Source organism: Hyposmocoma kahamanoa, unplaced genomic scaffold, assembly GCF_003589595.1.
Source record: "Hyposmocoma kahamanoa isolate Upper Pololo Valley unplaced genomic scaffold, ASM358959v1 94, whole genome shotgun sequence".
NCBI lineage: Eukaryota > Metazoa > Arthropoda > Insecta > Lepidoptera > Cosmopterigidae > Hyposmocoma > Hyposmocoma kahamanoa.
In genome coordinates this window covers 6,417,005-6,429,092 of record NW_020654878.1, presented here as the reverse complement: position 1 = coordinate 6,429,092, position 12,088 = coordinate 6,417,005, and the positions used below count along the sequence as shown (strand labels likewise).

At 33.2% G+C, this 12,088-nt stretch overlaps 1 protein-coding gene across 35 annotated transcripts in view; it reads left to right on the top strand.

The window, feature by feature from the left end:
- Positions 1–12,088, top strand: part of LOC113237741 (modifier of mdg4) — a 563,531-nt gene that overhangs the window by 72,360 nt on the left and 479,083 nt on the right. Inside the window, exon 5 of one of the 35 annotated variants that reach the window (XM_026474364.1) lies at positions 8,050–8,264. The exons of the other annotated variants lie outside the window; for them this stretch is intronic. Coding sequence (XP_026330149.1) covers positions 8,050–8,249 — 200 coding nt within the window. The 3' untranslated portion in view covers positions 8,250–8,264. Of the gene's footprint in view, positions 1–8,049; positions 8,265–12,088 lie in introns of those variants that run through there. 35 annotated transcript variants of the gene reach the window in all.

Below are 12,088 nucleotides of genomic sequence, written 5' to 3'. Positions count from 1 at the left end.
GCGTTCTTGGCATCCACTCAAATTTCCCAATTTCCGAACGGAATTACTCGGCCGTTTCTCAACCGGTATACATGTATTACGAAACGGGCATATAATTACAATTCTACTTTTTTTTGTTTTACACTTTTTTGTTTTAATAATTATAACAAACTAGTGGAGTTATTTCACAAACAATATATGAATATCACGATGGTCAAACATAGTGAAATTCAGCAAAAAGAAATCTGTAAAATAATAAACTTGCGTTGCTAAATACACTATAAAAAACAGAAAAGAAAGACTGCTGCGCTTCGGTACGGAATGGACATACCGCCTAATCATAGCTATAGTCTACATTACATACATATACATAGTCTACATTCTGAACCTGAGGTTTATAAAACAAACTTTGACTTCGAGTAATGTTAATAACTGTATCATTTAAATTGTAAGTATTTTCATTCGTGCTAAAGGGGACGATGTTACGTCTATTAATCAAATATATCATTATATATACCAGTAGCGTTTTAGTGGACTATTCGCTTTGCAATGAGTTTATCTAATTAAAAGTATACTGCTTTATGGAGCTGATAGAAAGCCCTACGGTCATTTTACATTACGTGTAGTATCATACTGGTAATTTTTGGTGATGCAGTTTATCATCAATTTGCAACATTTCATAGAGATTAATTGAATTGATTAAAACTTGACCTGACAGTTGCATAAACATATATAGGGCTTAAAAGAAGCAACATATTTCATTTTTTATATATAACCTACTTATTTGATGTATTATAAACGACATGAGTGTTTTCATTTCAGCTCTTGGTCTCTTATGTATTGTATTTAAAAAGCAATTAATAACAGATGCTCTTAATTTTATAACAACAGGTTTCTACATAACTCGCAACGGGGCGATGGTTTACGTGATCGGAGAGCACAGGTTTCACAAGGACAAACGAAGCGGTGGCAAGATGTGGCGTTGTGCAAGGCGGTGTAGCGTGGGGTGCAAGGCTGTCGCTGTTATTATAGATGGGAACGTGGTTGCTGTGAAGAACAATCATAATCACTAACATTTTGGTTAAAGGCTTGGTAGATAGGCAACACCTAGATCTAACTTTAATTGGTGTTTGAAAGCGTGGAATCACATTGTGCTCAATTAAAACAATGTTTGAGTCTTCATTATCCATGTTATTTTTTGTGGAGGTCTTTCTTCTTTACGTTTAGCATTTAATAATTTTATTCGTTATTTCTTACCAATATTTAATATATAATATATACGAGTAATATTTTTATTATAAAAATTGTCATTATTACATTTTGTGTTGTTTATTACTTAATATCACTTTTCCATTCATATTGAATTGGTTTACCTTATTGCTTATTTATTATTCTTAACGTTTTTGCAGATTACAAATTTGTAAGGAGAAAAAACGGTCGCACAATCCTTTGTGTCCAACATTATAGATTTGGTATTCATTCTTATACTGGTGAAAAGACTCGATGGATTTGTACAAGCAAGGGCAGTGGATGCCGAGCCACAATCGTCACATTCAGGAACGTCGTCGTTAAATGGCTCAATTCACACAACCATTAAATAACGTCATCTATGGACTTTGGCATTTCTATATTCAGCATTTTTATCGTGACATTATAATGAATGAATATCTTTTGATTCTTTCTACTTCTTCAACAACTCAAACGTGTGTTTCGCATTGTGCTCAGTGACTTAGCGCTTTGTAGCTTTTCTTAAAGTTGTTCCTAAATTTATAGATCATTGTATTTTAAAGGTCCATATTTTGACAAGTCGGGTTCAAGGCGAATCCTCTGCATTGGAGTCTACAGATTCAACAGGCACAGTTCAAGTAAAGGGCCCAAAACGCGATGGGTATGTAACCAAGCCAATCGCGGCTGCCGGGCCACCATTATCATGTTCGAAGATACCATCATAAAAACTATGAATTCACATAACCATAATTGAATGCAAATAAGCAATAATCAATTTAAATAATTTTCGAGCTGTAATTAATAATTGTAATTTTTTAAATTTATAAGTGTAATAAAACGTTTGCTACTAATACTTACTTCTTTATCACTTTTGCTTGTTTGTTAACGCGAGATTGCTTGATAAATCTGTGCATTTTAAATTGCTTTTTTTATTTATTTGTAAAAATCCAGGTTTTTAAAAATGTATCCATACAATTTTTTCAGTCGTCATTGACTTACAATTATATGGACGGCGGGTCCGCGCTAAAAAGTGTCCGAAGTTATAGGGCGTTAAAATCGTATACAGAGCGTCATTCACGCTTTAGTCTTCGTTTGTTCGACTGACAGCGAAGCAAGCAAAATTAGACAGTACTGCGATGACATTACAATTTACATTCAACGTTTTAGCTTTTTCATATTCCTCTAGATGTCACTACGTTTAAATAGGTTGACTTGGGACATTTTTTTCGTGGTTTTTGTATTAGACCCGTCGTCCATTTATTTGTAAGTCAATGTCAGTCGTGTTCTTCTTGCCATTTCATTATAATGAAATGACAAGAAGGACACACTTGTTGCGCTATCGCACTACATGTCTTTCGTTGGGACCTTTTTATTATGAAGTTTACAAAATCCTTAGCGACGTGGAAATGACTACATTATCTTATAATGTTTACGAAATACTAAAAAAATATTTTCTTTTTTTCCGATTGTATGACAAGGTATATATTTTATTTTTGACTTAACTTTCACACTTCAACAATTTGTTGATAATTAAATGCAATTTTCTAGGAGCACCAAGATTCGAGATGTCTAATCGCGGGACACCCGTAATTGTCCTGGATTCTTTCCGATTTAATAAATGGAGTGGAAGCAGAGGACCAAAAGTACGATGGACTTGTAACAAAAAACAACAAGGATGTCGAGCTTCCATCACTACTATAGACAATGAAGTCATCACAATAAATAATTATCACAACCACGATTAAGCTAAATTGGAAGGTAAGCATTTTAGTAAAGCACTAGTTTAGCTTGTACACGATATTGACTCTGACTTACGACGACTAATAATAAAATGTGCTACATATATAAAGCTACAAGTGTGGGTATGAAATCAATATGTATTATGCAGTAATACTTTCTGTTCAAATGGCATTCTGTTTCAGACATTTGTAATTATTTTTTGTAATATTTTATAATGATAACAAGAATAAGAAAAATCCATGGAAGTATTGAATACATTGCTAAATATTTATATATATTATTTTTAAGTTCTTAATAGGTTTGCGATAAAAATATATAATTTAAGTTTTTATATAATATGAAATATAATAACAACCGATTTATTTTACTTATGGAAATTACAGTAGAAGAGAACGCCACCACTGGCGATATTCAGTATGTCGCTTCGAAAAGAGTGAGATTGATTTTATTACAAACAGGTGCTGGTTGCTATAAAAATGGATCTCATTACTGGAAATTTGTTCAAAGAGGTACTTATCTCTGAACACTCCCCAAAAAAAATTATTCCTCGAAGAAGTTATTCCTCAACGTGTTACAAAATTTTGCAAGGAACGCGATGATAGGTATAAGTACAATATTCTTCTTAAACCTGTGTCTGTGTTGAAATTTATTAAAACAAGGAACTAAAAGTACGAGAGATTTGTAACGGAAAATAACAAAAGGATGTATCTACCAACACTACTAATAAACAACGATCAACAGAATTTAATAATTAAATAATTGTCACACGTATGATAAAGTTTAATTAGTAAGTCAGTATTTTTAAATTTAATCTTTACTTTTGCTTGTAGACGATGTATAAAGTTTTTGAATTAAGCCAATTAAGTGTGCTACGTAAATATGTAAACTTGAAAATGATCCTTATGTGAATAAATATCACATTTTAATAAGTACTTTCAGTTGAAAAGTTTCAAAACTATATATTAATTGCACAATAAATTTAACACCTTATTAAGATCATTACAGCAGCGAATGTTTAATTTGAAATTGTAATGACATTGATCGTAAATGTCCTGAACCTGTGGAAGTCTGTGTGGATTTCGTTTCGCGTTTTATGACTCCTCCACTTCAATCCCTTCAATAAATGGAGGCTACGCCTAATAGGCTCTAAAAATTAGAGCTCGTTACTGCTTTAAATAAAGAAATCGTCAAAATGAAAATCTGTCGTAATTGACGTGATTAGAAATTATTATACTTATTTTATAAATTAATTTAATCATTACATGCTTATACTAAAACATGACTTTATGTTTTTGTTAATATTCATTACTTTTTCTATCCTTTGTTATAAATGAAAATTGTATTGTATTTTTTTAATATACCTATGATGAAAAAAATACTTTTTGAGTATCAAATTTTAAAGTTATCTTCTAAGCAATTAGAACAATTTTCGATGTGCAAACACCGAAAATTGTTTATAAAATATGAATATTTAATTTCAAGTAGAACGTGGGATAAATTGTTTTTGTATGGTATTTCAGATAATATAACTCCCGTGTTCACAACATCTCGTTTTGGCAAACCTGCCATTCAGATGGGCAAGTATCGGTTCAACAAATGGTCGGGCAGCAAAGGGCCTCGAGCGAGATGGATTTGTGTTAAAGCCTGCTACGGCTGCAAGGCTACTATCATTACAGTTTATGACGAAATTACTACTTTTTGCCATGAACATAATCACTGACACCTGTTTTATACTCTAAAGAAGTTAAAATTTATGTCATCGTCTGCTATGAGCTGCTGAAGTGTGTGAAGATGTGTATTGTTGTATTTTCACTAAATAATATATAATTTCGTGATAATAAAGTAATTCTTATGATCCTAAATAAAAAAAAATATTAAATGCGCTTCGCGTAAGCGGAATCGAATTTAGGCTCTAGGGTCTAAAATGTTGTTACTTTTTAAAAGTAGTATTTATTGTGTCCCGCACTAGGGCAATCCTGTATCGCGGGTGCCTTGAACATACACATAGACAACCACAAATTGCACCCTAACTCGCGTGAGAAATAAATGTGAATCGAACAGGGGCTATTCCTAATGTTTCTTTTTTATTTTAATTTACTAAGTGCCGTTTAGCATGTCAATAGGGTTCATTCTTCTTCACCTTCTTGCCACTCTATACGTTATTTGTGAAAACGACACTCTCCAAAGTTCCCAGTAACGTGCGAAAGTTACCTTGACATATAAATGATCTCGGGGGTTGTAAACTTTTAAAAAGTTTGATAGTAGTAAAACGTATTAATTAAATATATTGTCTCAATCTTTTCAAAGAATATATCATAAAAAAAATATCTTCCTGAACCTATTCGACGATCCCATTCTCTTGATTCGTTCAAAGGACGTGTTAAAGAACATTTCCATCTAAGTCTCGTTTTTATCTATACAAAACCTTCATTTATCCCGTTATTGCATAGTGTTATAATTTTCCTAAGTTATTTTATTTACTATTATTACTATTTATTATTTGTTTTATTTTCCTTCAAAATTTTGTAAATAAAATTTGTTATTATGTATTATTTATCTACGTGTATACATTTTATTGGTGTTCAATGTGTAATGTATTTATTTGAAACACTTCCATTACAACAGTATTCTCTGGTTGCACCTCTCTTTCCAACACTTAAATTTCTATTCTGTGGTTGCCTGGAGGAAATTGCTACTTACCTATAAGGCCGCCTGTTGTACATTAGCTTATTCTGTGATACATTACTGTTGTGTGTTTTCATTGTAATTTTTTAATGTCTAATAAATAATGTTTTGTTCATTCGTCCATTCAAAGTAGTTGTTGATAGTTGTAAAACAAAATGGCCGAAAGGCGGCGCGCTTCTGGCGCGTAAGGTAGGTAATATTTTAGATTACTACACTCGAATATTAAATAATGCTTCATAATAATAATGTAGAATATTTAAATAATAAAAATTACCACCGAAATTAGGTAAAACTAGCCTGAAAATGAGTCTAAAGAAACTGAATTATAGTTATCATGCCCGGAGTTTTAAATAGTTTTAATATCGTATTCATATAATTCATAAATCATTAAAGTCATTACTAATATATTTTAGTATTATATATATTTAAGTTTTAACAACATATAAATTCACAGAATGATATTATCAATTTCACATTTTTTAAGTTATGTCTTTAGCTGTTATTATCGTTTCAGAAACGATGTCACAATTTTTACAGTTATTGTGATTTTGTTGTGATAAAAGTCGGGTCTATGACCCCGATTAATATGCTAAATGGAATAAACTATAATTAGGAACATTCATTTTTAAACGCAATATCTAATTAGAAAAAGAAACTGGGCACATAAAAAAATCATTGAACATCGGGGCCTGATAAATTTCCTTAGTTCATATGGTTTAATTTTGACAATTAGGTATTCAATAATTCAACAAAAAAGAACAAAATAATCTCATGTATGCTTGATATAATTTTATTTTCTTTTGTGTTCTTTATACAAATATGAATTAAAAATAAGAATTACATTACGATGGCGCGCAGGTGGTTATTAGAAAATATTTATTTGGTATTTGTATCATATTGTTTAATTTCCTCGCAGTCAATGTGAAAAGAAGTGGTTAAGCGTGTTATTAACTCATGTAACTTTCCAGCTGTAATCGTTCGGCCTTGCGTTGCTCGTTCAGCTAAATATGTCGTGTTATGTTTTACATTCACATGTGTGTGGAATAATCAACTACACTCCCGGACACGTAAGTCGAGCCACCTTGCATTTTCAGTATTAATTGACCTAAGCTTAAACAATGTTTGATTGACCGAAAACTACTAAGCTGTTTTGAAATTGGTATATTAAACGTCATTTCCTTGAGTCCTAGTTGATAATTTGAATTGAAAAAACTGGGAAAATACAATATTTAATTATATAACAATATTTTTGTGTTCTGCCCTATAAGAATAAAAATGCAAGGTGGCTCGATTTATGTGTCCGGGAGTATATATTATGAATGTAAGCCAAGGTCAGTACACGACTGATTTGTATGATACTAACTGCAGGATTTTATACTATGTAGATTAATAAATTTGGTGTTCTTAAAATATGGTCTTTAATTTCAGATCACTCATTACCAGTGATCGGAATTTTGGGAGTTAATCTACTCAAAGTATAAACGGTTTCTTATTACGGACTTACCCATTCGTCATCAATGCGTATAAAATTTGTTTTTTTACTGTTTATTATCTAAACACTCGTAAATGTAGGTTTTAAATGACTTAGGGTCGAAACACAAAAGTGCGATGCGACGTCGCATCGCAGAAATCTACGAGTTCGCACGACGCATCGCAAGAATTAGGCGCATCGCGCATTCCTGCGATGTTAATGTTCTTTTTGTTTTTTCCTAAACTCTCTTACCAACAACAGCAGTGCAATACTCTTTTTATGATTCACGTTGTTACCTAATTTAAAAAAAATACGTTCAGTACGGTTGATGATCGTCGAAGAAATGGTTACCCGAACCGGGGTAATGAAGATGCCTTGCCGCACGAAATTGCATCGCAGCAATTCGCGTCGCAGTTTTCTGCGTGCGAATTCGCATCGCGCCGATTCGCAGTTTTGTGTTTCGACCCTAAAGTATTTAAATACGTAAGCACCTATAGAAACATAAATACAATGTTATTTTTTGAGATAATAATTTGTAGCACGTATATTTCATAGGAAATAATAATTAATTATAATACGCATTTTCAAATATAATTAGTTCCGAGAAGTCCCGGGATTTGTAGAAGGGAAAGTCCATGTAATTCTTAAGTTAAGCTAAATTAATTCCCTCAATTCCGATCACTGCTTATAAACCATTTTAATACATACTTATATACATACATACTCGTATACAAAATGTCATCATTAAGGCGATTCTTGTGTTATTATTATGTTATTCTTGTCCTTTCGTTATAGGTAAGAACTCAATTCTGATTTGTTCGCATATACAAATAAAGTGGTTTTCCTATTTGCTTCTCTTCAGAGATATGACTTGTTATATATATGTTATGTGTACCCATACATATCATTAGTAACATGTTTTTCAAAGAACTTCTATTTGCTTGTAGGTTTATATCCAGAGATTCAACTATCACGGTCTGGTAGGGCCACGGTCATCCAACTTGGTCCCTATCGGTTTAGCCGGTGGAGCGGTAGTAAGGAGCCCAAGGTTCGATGGATTTGCATCAAAGATCATAGCGGCTGTCGCGCAAAGATCACCACATTTGCCGGCGCTATTGTTAAGTGCTTTAATGAGCACAATCATTAAAGACAATAGAAGCGAGCATGAAATTGATAATTATGTAATTTACACTATGTGCGCTTTTCATTCTATATATACATATACTAAACTAAACTCACGTTTTGTACTTCTTAACGTTTGCGTGTCATAGAGTCTTCTTGCGACTGGTCACGCTGACCACGTCACTACCAGTCGCCATTAAATCTTCCAGCGTACATGTGTAAAGCCACGCCGGGTATGGTGTAAGGTAGACCATTGTTTGAATAGAATGTCGAGTATATTCTAGGACTATCTAAATACTTCACATGTAAACAAATTGCCCTCCGGGCGACCTGAAGGCGAAGCCTCTTTAGACGAAGACTTTCAGATTGACTTTGGACCGAAATTTACATCGATGAAGAAGACTCTCACAAGATTAGGACAAGTCTAGTTGGCACTTTTTAGTGCCAAAGATTGCACCTATTTTGTACTTAAAACGTCTGGACAAGATGGACGCTTGCGGATGGCTTTCCCGAAAGTGATAACTACGTTTACTTTTGTAATGTAGCTTTCACATACAAATGTTGCAAAACTCTTTCACTATTCATCGCCTGTAATTTGAATATCTAGTCTTTATCATATAGCTTAGTTGCTAAAACCATCGCGTAGTGTTCGTTTTTCGCCATTAAACTTAAATAAGTGTTATTATCTTACTGAAGACAGAAATAATGTTTTAAATGTATAATATCTTTGAAAATATGATTATTTTTGACATTCTTGTATTTTATTTTACTAAACATACATGCGCCACGTTTTTAAAGTAAGTTATGTGTACAGTCAAAAGCATATCAAGCTATACACTTTTGTTCCAATATCGCCTCTAGTGCCACGGAACAAGGTTTGTCAATGTGTCGTCTGTACAAATAGCTGCTTTTCAAGAACAGTGGCTTAATCCAAAATCGACCTTTTGTTGACTTATTATGTGAGATTAATTCAGGAAATGCTAAGTTTTATTGTGATTGGGATTCCAAACTTTCCATTGGTTAGAATAATCACATGATAACATTGGGATGGTCTACGATTTGTCAATATTGAGCGGCAGACATTTCTCAACTTTTTAAAGCCATCTCTTTGATGAATTAGATGCATTTGAGATAGACCACTACACGAGAAAACCATCGTAGATATCAAATTGTTACGAGTTTCTGGAGTTACATACCATATTTTATTGCCTTTGGCTATCTTACATCCATTCCTTAAAATTTACTTTCATGAAGACCATTACATAGCGGGACTCATATCCAATTTACTAGTTTATTATTTTGGTCAATTTCAGAGCCAATATTTGTGAAGTCGACGCGTGGCAGGCCTGTGATCCAAATAGGCCGGTATCGTTTCAACTTGTGGAGTGGCAGTCGAGGGCCTCGGGCCAGATGGATTTGTACGAAGGTCCATGCTGGCTGTTCTGCAACTCTTATCACTTTGGACAACGTTATTATTAAGCAGAAAGCTCACAACCACTGAAATTATTTAAAGCTTTAAAATGTACTTTGTGTATTAATAAGGTATATTTTTTTATACATTTGATAATTCTATCATTTCAAATTCAATTTATGTTACATTTATATTGATAACAATCATCACTTTCACTCATACGGATTCTAAAATATCTGTTGTGGGCTAATTTACGTATTATGTATTGTATTATATTACGTATTGTACGATTTTTCAGATGAAGCTTTTTTCACTACATCACGACGAGGGAGGCCTGTTATACAAATGGGTAGATACAGATTTAACAAGTACTGCAGAAGTAAAGGTTCTAGGGGCTACTGGAGGTGCGTGAAGATACGATCAGCGGGATGTCGTGCGACTCTCACCACTATGAATGACAGCATTATCAAAATTACCAACGATCACACACATTGAGTGCACTTGTTGGTTTTTATGTGTAATAGATTGCTTGGTAATTAAATGTTACATAGGTAAGAAAAATTAACATTTTCTTTATTTTATGATTCCTTAAGACAGTTGTGTTGTTTACCGTGACTGTTAAGATCATGCAATGTGTATTTTTTTAAAATAACTGGGCCAATATCGTTCGTGACGTTATCTATGTTTAACTGTTTCAGAAGAAGCTACCTTCACTATATCAAGAAATGGGAGACCAGTGATCCAAATGGGCAGATATAGATTTAACAAATGTACCAGAAGTAAGGGTTCTAGGGGCTACTGGCGGTGCGTAAGGGTGCGATCCTCAGGGTGTCGCGCGACACTCACAACGATAGATGACGTCATTATCAAAATTACCAACGAGCACTCACATTGATGTCACTTTATGGTTTTATAATAAATTGCGTTAGTACAAAAAAAAAATATTTTCATAATTCAAAGAATTTATGAAGTTTTTTTGTAGTATTTAAAAATTGATGAATCGCTTCTCAGAAAACAGATGTCCTACGGTATTTTGTAATAACTTTTAAATGATTCTTCTCGTTCAACTGTTACAGAGGAAGACATTTTTTTCTACAACAAGACAAGGCAAACCCGTTATACGATTAGGCAAATACAGATTCAACAAGTACTATAAAAAGTAAAGGAGCCAAGGGCTGCTGGCGGAGCCCGCAAACGCGGACCTTAGGATACCCTATGATGTTTACTATCATTGACAACGTCATAATCAAAATTACCAACGACGATATATGTATATTGACTTTAGGTATTAGGTGTTGAGGTCCTTGAATCGCATTCGCACCCAGGTAGGTCGCTAAATGGGGGTTCAGGGATGCTAGTCTAACCCGATGTGCTTGCGGTGTCCTAACACAGTACATGCAGCACTTGCTGCTGTGCTATTCGTGCATACCTGTACGAGGGAAGGTCTCTACGCAGCCACGAATAGCACAGACAAGGAGGCAACATACTATTCAAAGTTAATTCAGTTCTGCTACTAAACGAAGTATTGACACGATAACTAGAAGAATACTTACTTACAAAAAATATTTATAATTTTCAATATACTCGTTATCTACTTCGTCGGTTTGTTTTCCTCCTAGGAGGAGTTCTATTTTGACAGAAAACTACGTGCATAAAACAACATGTATAAAATATTTAACAATTATTACGATATAAACGACACATTATTTTCTTTTTAGGTATTCTATTACCAGTATGGACAAAATCACGTTATGGAAATCCGGTACTTTTACTAGGAGGTCATAGATTTAATAAATATTTGCGATATACAGGCGTACGGGCGAAGTGGTATTGTACTAAAAGGGTTAGTAATCAGTGCAAAGTAAATGTACTCACGATAAATGACGAAATCAAAAATATTAACAACGAGCATAATCATCCTTGAATGTAAAGTATATCCAAAAATATGAATATGTGAATAGTTATCTAGTAAAAAAAGATTTTACAGATAAGTTATTTATTAAAATATGATACAATATTTACCATTTGACAGTTTTATTTTTTTCTTAGCCGAGTATCAAATTCTGATATAATAAAACTTTGGTGTTCCGAAATGACGTTTGACATTACAAGTGATTGTATGATTTTATTTTGCATTGGAATGTTTAGATTTGAACTACAGTTACACTACTACAGCGAAATATCTAAAAGTAGTGCAATAGTCTAAAGTAAAATAGGCGCCTTGACGTCGGGTTGCGGATACCAGCCCGTTACACCAAGTACCAAGTAGTCAAAAGTTTGTCAATTTACATTATAGTGTTGAAATATTTGGCCTGTAAGTTGAATAACAAGAAGATTAATATTAAATTAAATTAAATGTTAGACAATATCACATACGTTCCTCTGATCCCAAAATCAGTAACTAAAGCACTTGTGTTATGGAAATCGGAAACAATGACAGTACCACAAGCTCA